This window comes from Siphateles boraxobius, unplaced genomic scaffold (assembly GCF_051911475.1).
Source record: "Siphateles boraxobius isolate OS27281-9 unplaced genomic scaffold, OSU_SipBor_1 187, whole genome shotgun sequence".
NCBI lineage: Eukaryota > Metazoa > Chordata > Actinopteri > Cypriniformes > Leuciscidae > Siphateles > Siphateles boraxobius.
Window position 1 is genome coordinate 315,799 of NW_027508796.1, and position 9,202 is coordinate 325,000.

At 43.4% G+C, this 9,202-nt stretch overlaps 1 protein-coding gene across 1 annotated transcript in view; it reads right to left on the reverse strand.

Annotated features, from left to right (window-relative positions):
- Positions 1 to 7,337: 7,337 nt before the first annotated feature.
- Positions 7,338 to 9,202, reverse strand: part of psmd3 (proteasome 26S subunit, non-ATPase 3) — a 9,371-nt gene continuing 7,506 nt past the window's right edge. The window contains exons 9-12 of the mRNA XM_077233760.1: positions 9,003 to 9,106; positions 8,769 to 8,924; positions 7,762 to 7,812; positions 7,338 to 7,670 (exon numbers count right to left, since the gene is read on the reverse strand). Of these exons, the coding sequence (XP_077089875.1) occupies positions 7,593 to 7,670; positions 7,762 to 7,812; positions 8,769 to 8,924; positions 9,003 to 9,106 (389 nt within the window). The 3' untranslated portion in view covers positions 7,338 to 7,592. The remainder of the gene's footprint in view (positions 7,671 to 7,761; positions 7,813 to 8,768; positions 8,925 to 9,002; positions 9,107 to 9,202) is intronic.

Genomic DNA, 9,202 nt, shown 5'->3' on the forward strand with positions numbered 1-9,202 from the left:
TGTGCAGTTCCTCCATCAGTCATGTGACCTCTGCAGACTCAGGTGATGCTGTGCAGTTCCTCCATCAGTCATGTGACCTCAGGAGACTCAGGTGATGCTGTGCAGTTCCTCCATCAGTCATGTGACCTCTGCAGACTCAGGTGATGCTGTGCAGTTCCTCCATCAGTCATGTGACCTCTGCAGACTCAGGTGATGCTGTGCAGTTCCTCCATCAGTCATGTGACCTCCGCAGACTCAGGTGATGCTGTGCAGTTCCTCAATCAGTCATGTGACCTCTTCAGACTCAGGTGATGCTGTGCAGTTCCTCCATCAGTCATGTGACCTCTGGAGACTCAGGTGATGCTGTGCAGTTCCTCCATCAGTCATGTGACCTCTGCAGACTCAGGTGATGCTGTGCAGTTCCTCCATCAGTCATGTGACCTCAGGAGACTCAGGTGATGCTGTGCAGTTCCTCCATCAGTCATGTGACCTCTGCAGACTCAGGTGATGCTGTGCAGTTCCTCCATCAGTCATGTGACCTCTGCAGACTCAGGTGATGCTGTGCAGTTTCTCCATCAGTCATGTGACCTCTGCAGACTCAGGTGATGCTGTGCGGTTCCTCCATCAGTCATGTGACCTCTGCAGACTCAGGTGATGCTGTGCAGTTCCGCCATCAGTCATGTGACCTCAGGAGACTCAGGTGATGCTGTGCAGTTCCTCCATCAGTCATGTGACCTCTGCAGACTCAGGTGATGCTGTGCGGTTCCTCCATCAGTCATGTGACCTCTGCAGACTCAGGTGATGCTGTGCAGTTCCTCCATCATTCATGTGACCTCCGCAGACTCAGGTGATGTTGTGCAGTTCCTCCATCAGTCATGTGACCTCTGCAGACTCAGGTGATGCTGTGCGGTTCCTCCATCAGTCATGTGACCTCTGCAGACTCAGGTGATGCTGTGCAGTTCCTCCATCATTCATGTGACCTCCGCAGACTCAGGTAATGTTGTGCAGTTCCTCCATCAGTCATGTGACCTCAGGAGACTCAGGTGATCCTGTGCAGTTCCTCCATCAGTCATGTGACTTCTGCAGACTCAGGTGATGCTGTGCAGTTCCTCCATCAGTCATGTGACCTCTGCAGACTCAGGTGATGCTGTGCAGTTCCTCCATCAGTCATGTGACCTCTGCAGACTCAGCTGATGCTGTGCAGTTTCTCCATCAGTCATGTGACCTCAGGAGACTCAGGTGATCCTGTGCGGTTCCTCCATCAGTCATGTGACCTCTGTAGACTCAGGTGATGCTGTGCAGTTCCTCCATCAGTCATGTGACCTCTGCAGACTCAGGTGATGCTGTGCAGTTCCTCCATCAGTCATGTGACCTCTGCAGACTCAGGTGATGCTGTGCAGTTCCTCCATCAGTCATGTGACCTCTGCAGACTCAGGTGATGCTGTGCAGTTTCTCCATCAGTCATGTGACCTCTGCAGACTCAGGTGATGCTGTGCAGTTCCTCCATCAGTCATGTGACCTCTGCAGACTCCGGTGATGCTGTGCAGTTTCTCCATCAGTCATGTGACCTCTGCAGACTCAGGTGATGCTGTGCAGTTTCTCCATCAGTCATGTGACCTCTGCAGACTCAGGTGATGCTGTGCAGTTTCTCCATCAGTCATGTGACCTCAGGAGACTCAGGCGATGCTGTGGGGTTCCTCCATCAGTCATGTGACCTCCGCAGACTCAGGTGATGCTGTCCGGTTCCTCCATCAGTCATGTGACCTCTGCAGACCCTGGTGATGCTGTGCAGTTCCTCCATCAGTCATGTGACCTCTGCAGACTCAGGTGATGCTGTGCGGTTCCTCCATCAGTCATGGGGTGTGTCTCTTAGTGGTGTGACTATAGAAGACAATTGTATATCTGACCAAAGATCTGTATTTTTTAGTTTTGATCTGCCTGTTGCCACATCAAAAGACCAATCTTCGGACCATTATTTTAGACCTGTAAATGAGGTGACATCAAATCTTTTTGCTGAAGCATATGCGTCTAGCCCTGTCTCTTCTATCATTGAGGCTTCAGAACCCTGTTTAGATATGGAAGAATTAACTGATATGTTTAACTCTCTATGCTCAAATATCATAAATGAAGTTGCTCCGCTCAGGCTTAAAAGGCCAAAACTCAGATCTCAGCCTTGGCTTAATAATGAAATGTGTGCCCTTAGAAAGGCTTGCAGGAAAGCTGAACGCAGGTGGAAGAAAGAAAAAATGCAGGTTTCCTATGAAATGCTAAAAGACACGCTCAGCAGTTACCAGCACGCAGCTAAAGCAGCTAGAACTAAATATTTTTCTGACCTAATAAGTACAACAGCGCACTGCCCAAGAGTTCTGTTTGGCACAATAAACTCTGTGCTAAACCCGACCACTCCGTCTCCAACTGAATCTACACTTTCAACATGACATCATGACTTTGCGTAAACATACACGCCACTTTCAAGTCAAGTGGCGTGTTATCTATAAGCATTTTGAGCTATCCGTGTGTATGTCCATGCCGAAATCTTTTGCGTGTATGTCTACGCCATTAAATGTCCGAGTGATTCCGCGTGTATGTGTACGCCGTTAAATGTCCGAGCGAAACGAAGCAAAATATATATCTACATCTGTGGAGCGATCTTTTTTTTCCTAGGATGGTAGGAGAACACTCATAAATGTTATTAACCCCAGTGACGGGTAGGTTTAGGGACGGGGTTGGGGTAGGTCATATATCTATATATACATAATACAGTAATATAACGTTAAGTCAAAGGCGTTGATAAACACGCTGAAAAGCGATTATGCGTGTTGATAGCACGCCAAAAATGGAAATACGAATTGGCGTGTCATACATACGCCAATGCGTGTTGATAGCACGCCAAAAATGGAAATACGAATTGGCGTGTCATACATACGCCATTTCATGAGATCAGTCTGACACTTTAAACCTGTGAGGATTTCCTGAACTTTTTTGTTAGAAAGATTGAACTAATAAGAGAAAGAATTGTACCCTCTAACACTGTTCTAGAAACCCCCATGCCATGTTCTTCTTTACTAGATCACTTTGATGCTGTCTCTCTTCTAACACTAGCAGATATAGTCAAACATTTGAAACTGTCATCTACTCCTCTGGATCCTATTCCATCCCGGCTCTTTAAAGATGTGTTTGCAACCATAGACCCTGGTATACTATCTATTGTGAATAGCTCATTATAGAATGGTGTTGTTCCACCCTGTCTCAAACAACCAGTGGTTGCTCCCCAAATCAAAAAGCCTGGCCTTGACTTCACCGATCTGAATAATTTTCGCCCAATTTAAAACTACCATTTATATCGAAAATACTAGAGAAGGTCGTGTTACTTCAAATTACGTCAGTCTTAAGTGAGAATGATATTTTGGATAACTTCCAATCAGGATTTAGAGCTAGACACAGTACAGAGACTGCTCTGGTAAAAGTGCTAAATGACCTCCTAATAGCAACTGATTCTGGGCTGGCAGCTGTTTTAATTACATTGGATCTCAGTGCCGCATTTGACACTGTTGACCATTCGATTCTTTTAGACAGGTTGGAGTGTGAGGTTGGCATGCGTGGAAGAGCGCTAAGATGGTTCCATTCATATTTACAGGACAGAACATTCTCTGTTAATTTTGCAAATGTTTCATCCTCTGCAGTCACCTTAAAATATGGCCTACCTCAAGGCTCTATTTTGAGTCCTACATTGTTCGCTCTGTATATGTGTCCTCTGGGATCTATTTGTCACCGCTTTGACATTTCTTATCATATGTACGCTGATGACACACAGATCTATCTACCTCTCAAAGTCGGAAACGAACAGTCCCTCAAGCTTTTGTTGGACTGTGTGAATGAGCTTAAAATTTGGCTGTCTAAAAACTTCTCCAGCTTAATGAAAAAAAATCTGAAATTACAATATTTGGTCCACAAAATTGCAAAGAGAAGATAGCCAATATCCTTGCTCCATTAGAAATGACGGTAAAAGATAGTGTGAGAAATCTTGGCGTAATAGTCGACTCATCGCTTAGCTTTGACAAACAGATAAACTCTGTTGTAAAGAGCAGCTTTTATCAGCTGTGATCTCTAAGATAAAACCCCTTCTCACTTTTAAATATCTGGAGGTCGTCGTTCACGCTTTCATTACATCAAGACTAGACTATTGCAACTCTCTTCATGTAGGGATCTGCCAACGTCAACTGCGCCGTCTACAGCTGGTGCAGAATGCCGCAGCCAGGCTTCTAACTGGCACTAAAAAAGGGACCACATTACTCCAGTACTACGTTGTCTTCATTGGCTACCGGTTCACTACAGGATTGAGTATAAGGTTTTATTAATGGTTTTTAAAGCTATACATAACATGTCCCCAAACTACATTGTTGACCTTTTTAGGAGCGTACAAATCAGGCAGGACACTAAGATCAACAAATCAACTTTTGCTGACAGTCCCTTACTCCAAAAAGAAGACAAAGGGTGACCGAGCCTTTTCAGTTGCGGCCCCCAAGCTGTGGAACAGTCTTCCCGCCCATATCCGGCTAGCTCACACAATAGAAAGTTTCAAGTCCAAATTGAAAACGTATCTTTTTAACTTAGCTTTTAGTTAAGTGCATTGTACAGTCTAGATAAAATTTAGTCACTTTTAGTTTTTATTATTTTAAATCCTTTCTACATTGTTCTCACTATATTGTTATATGAGGGAGTATGTTTAAGAGTGTATGGTCTACTTTCATACATGTTTTTATACATGAATGTCTTACTGTTTTGAGTTAATTGTTAAGCACTTTGGGCAACAACGTTGCTATTAAATGTGCTATATAAATAAATAAAAGTTGAAAGTTGAAGTCATGTGACCTCCGCAGACTCAGGTGATGCTGTGCAGTTCCTCCATCAGTCATGTGACCTCAGGAGACTCAGGTGATGCTGTGCAGTTCCTCAATCAGTCATGTGACCTCTTCAGACTCAGGTGATGCTGTGCAGTTCCTCCATCAGTCATGTGACCTCCGCAGACTCAGGTGATGCTGTGCAGTTCCTCCATCAGTCATGTGACCTCCGCAGACTCAAGGCTTGTTCGACTTGAACCGGCGCTGCGCAGACCGATCGGTTGATGACATCAAAGTACCGCGAGAGCGATTAGAGAGCAGACGGCTCCTTATGCTTTTGAATCGCTCTCGCGGTACTTTGATGTCATCAACCGATCGGTCTGCGCAGCGCCGGTTCAAGTCGAACAAGCCTTCAGTTGATGCTGTGCAGTTCCTCCATCAGTCATGTGACCTCCGCAGACTCAGTTGATGCTGTGCAGTTCCTCAATCAGTCATGTGACCTCTTCAGACTCAGGTGATGCTGTGCAGTTCCTCAATCAGTCATGTGACCTCTTCAGACTCAGGTGATGCTGTGCAGTTCCTCCATCAGTCATGTGACCTCTTCTGTGCTGGAGTCTGAGGGGCATTATGAGGGATAGGAACAAAGCCAGCTCGAGTCAGGACTGTGTGTGAGAGTGGAGAGAGGCATGAGAAGATATCAGCCAATACTGGACAATCACTCTTTATCATTGTGATCAGGCAGAGGAGCAGATCCTTCATCTCCCACATCTTATCATTACAACTTCACAAAATACTGGACATGCTGAAGCAATATTCTGATCTGGTATTTATTTTATTGAGCTATTCATTTTTATTATTGGATTTTTAGGGACATTCGCAATATTTTACTCCACATGGTAATTTGAGTTAATTATTCTTAGTACTATGTGCCTTTTAAATAAGTATTTTCCTTACTGTATAGCTTTCTGATTTGGTGGTTGTGGCTGATTTATTTATTATTGGAGTTGGGTGTTTTTACTGTTTGTAGTTGTGTGAGCTACTGGATGCTTGAATATCCCAAAAGCAATGGATAAAGTATTCATCAATCATCAATCAATTAATATATGTATTGTACACACACACACACACACACTTCTTCACAAGTGGAAAACATGCACTTCCAGATGGGAAGGAAGCCGCCACTTCTGCGATTCTAAACATTCCTCTGTAAAATGCTCATATGAGTCAAACATTAACCCGAAGCCTTTGACTTTAAGAGGAAAAGCTAAGCGTTGTGGAGATCCGGCTGTTCGTACACTCTGGAATGCCTTGCCTAATAGTGCAGAAGTTCAGATAAATACTGGGGAGCAAGTCCATGAAAACATTTAAAAGTTAACAAGATAATTTTATATTGAATGTGGAGAGGAACAGGTAACCAATGTAGATTATAGAACAGAGGGGTCATGTGATCAGATTTTGTGACTTGATTGATGAATGCTGAATTTACTGTAGTCTAGGGATAGTTTCAGCAGCCAGCCCAATAAGAGCGAGTTACAGTAATCGAGACGAGAGGTTATTAAAGCATGAATTATAGTTTCAGTGTCTTTAGTGCTGAGAGCAGGTCGCAGTCGTGATAATAGAACTTATATGAGTTTGAAATGTAAACGAAGAATGAAATGTTACGCTCAGATTTCTAACAATTCGAGATGGTATTAATGCAGCCCCATCAATAGATAAACTCAGTTCAGACTTTTTGTAAAAGGTATGATGGCCCGAAAACAATAGCCTCAGTATACGAGCGTATGGGACTCTCAAAGGGTTCCCGATTAATGCAGTCAACATGGTGGTGTGTGTTTCTGGTCAGAGAAACACGAGAGGGAATCCCAGTTTAACTTATTTATTCAAAGGAGGTTTGTATATGCTACTTCACAAATGTGTGGTAATCATTTACGCACTGAGAAAAAATATATACTTGGCTGAATAACAGACCAGCCGGCCAGATTTGTAACTCAGCTGCCGATGTTGCAAGCCCACAGCTGGCAGAGCGCGGGATAATACGAATCACTCAGGCATGGCCTGGGCTTTCTCACACTCACGTTTGGCATTATTGAATTTGAGTTTGCTATGAGGCCACAATTTAATGTCTGCGATACAGGTATTTAATAAGTCCAGAGGAAGAGCAGAAACGGAGCGAGCTGATATGTAAATTTTCAAGTCATCGGCATAATAATGACAGCTGAGACCATGACTACGGATAATGTCTACGGGACTTAAAAACTAATTCATTTGATCAGGCTTTTGATTGGGTCGGATTAATGTGAGTGATTTCGTTGTATGATTCATATTGGTGTCATGCAGTGTATGTTTTTAATGTTATCTCTGTACAGCACTTTGGTCCATTCTTAGAAAGTGCTTTATTAATAAATGTTGAGTAAATTCCACCTTTTAAAAAATTAGTAACTCAATTGTCCATTTTTCTTATTTTGGTAAAGACGATGCTTTTCACAATTCAATTCAACACTTTCTAACAAGACACTATTATGTTTAATTGAGATTTATTGCTGCAAATCACATGTATAAAACTGATGCATGTATTGGTGAAAAAAAACAAGCATCCATTCATTTTCAAAACCAGAGAACTGATGCGTTTATAGTGTAACATCACACAGTACATTCATGGATTACAATAAGAGCAAAGCTGAAGCACCGGTGAGGAACAGACGACTATTTGCAAAGATCCAGGACCGAAACAGAATAAGATATGAGGAAAAAAGAAAATGAGACACTGCAGACTCATGGGAAACTATCATCATCATCTTCAGCCATCTCTTTAGCAAACTCCAGATCCTGCTGTTCCCGCTCTCTTCTCTCCTGTCAACACATGCAGACAAGCTGTCAAGACGCTGTCTGTGTGTGTGTGTGTGTGTGTGTGTGTGTGTGTGTGTGTGTCTCTCTCTCTCACCTCAGCTGACTCCAGGTCCTTGTTGTACGCCTTCGGGGGGAATCTCATGGCCTGCACAGAAACGTGTGGATAACGTTAACACAACTCTAATCCCCATAGAGCGAACTAGCAGATCTCAGAGGCTCTGAATTCTGAACGACACCCACATTACACACGTTTGCACACGCACACAGACATATTCATGAAGTATATCAAATTAATAAATCCTAATTTAGAAAATGAATGTTAAATAAAAAAAACTTTCACAGGGCTTGATCCTCAGCAATGCGTGGCAATTCAGAAAGTTTCAGAAAGGCTTGAGAAAGTTTCAGAAAAAAGCATTATTGATACGATCCCCCTACATGCTCAAGATATTTGAAGGAACTCATTACTAATAATATAAACATGATATACTATATAATAACAATGATGTGTGACTGATGGGAGAAGCTCACGCAGCGCTGTAATATTCAATAACTCTGCACTTTTTATCATCATCACTTCGTCTCCTGCTTCTGCTCTTTCCTTGCTTTCTCAGTTAAACTCGACAGAAAACTTGCCTTCGCCGTCCGGGTCTGATCCAATATATCTGATAATTCTGACGTGGAGAAGACCCATACGATCTAACATTTGGATTTCGGCATAATCTACACTATGGATGTCAATGAGCATCAAAACTGTTTATCAATCAACAATCAAAATATCTACTTTTGTGTTCCACAGAAGAAGAAAGTCTTGTGGGTTTGGACTGACATGAGGATGAGTAAATAATGACATCATTTTTGGGTGAACTATCCCTTTAAACCTAAAAAAGGTACGCATCCCAGAACTAGATTCAGCCAAACCTGATGCTTATTATAAGAACAGAGTCAAAACGAAGTAAAAACTGTAAAGCTGAAACTCCATGGATCGCTGAGATTATAGGAGATCCCACAGCGCAATCCAACCGAATGGGTTCAAGACACTATACACAACTCTTTATTGCTTTAAACTATTTAGAAAGGATCTGTTCGATACGTTTGTCCTACCTTGACAGACATGTTGTGGATATCCAGACAGAAGGAGATGCGCTGGTGGAACGCCAGCTGAGGCTCTCGAGTGCTGTAGATGTCCATCGTCTCCTTAGACTGAACGTAACCTTTCTCGTGGTTTATGCTGGCCTCAATCACACCGTCACGGATGGCCTGGAGATACACTGAGTCAGTGAGTGTGTGTGTGTGTGTGTGTGCACATGATGCTGGTCAGATGAGCGGGACACTGACCTTGGCCACGATGAACTCGGCATCTTCAGGACTGTCCAGCTGCAGCTTCTGAGCGATGTCCGCCAGCGAGATCCGAGAGTACGACAGACTGATCATTCTCACCCCTACACACACACACACACACGAGAGGACGTCACACACACACACAAGAGCACGTCACACACACACGGGAGACGTCACACACACACAAGAGGACGTCA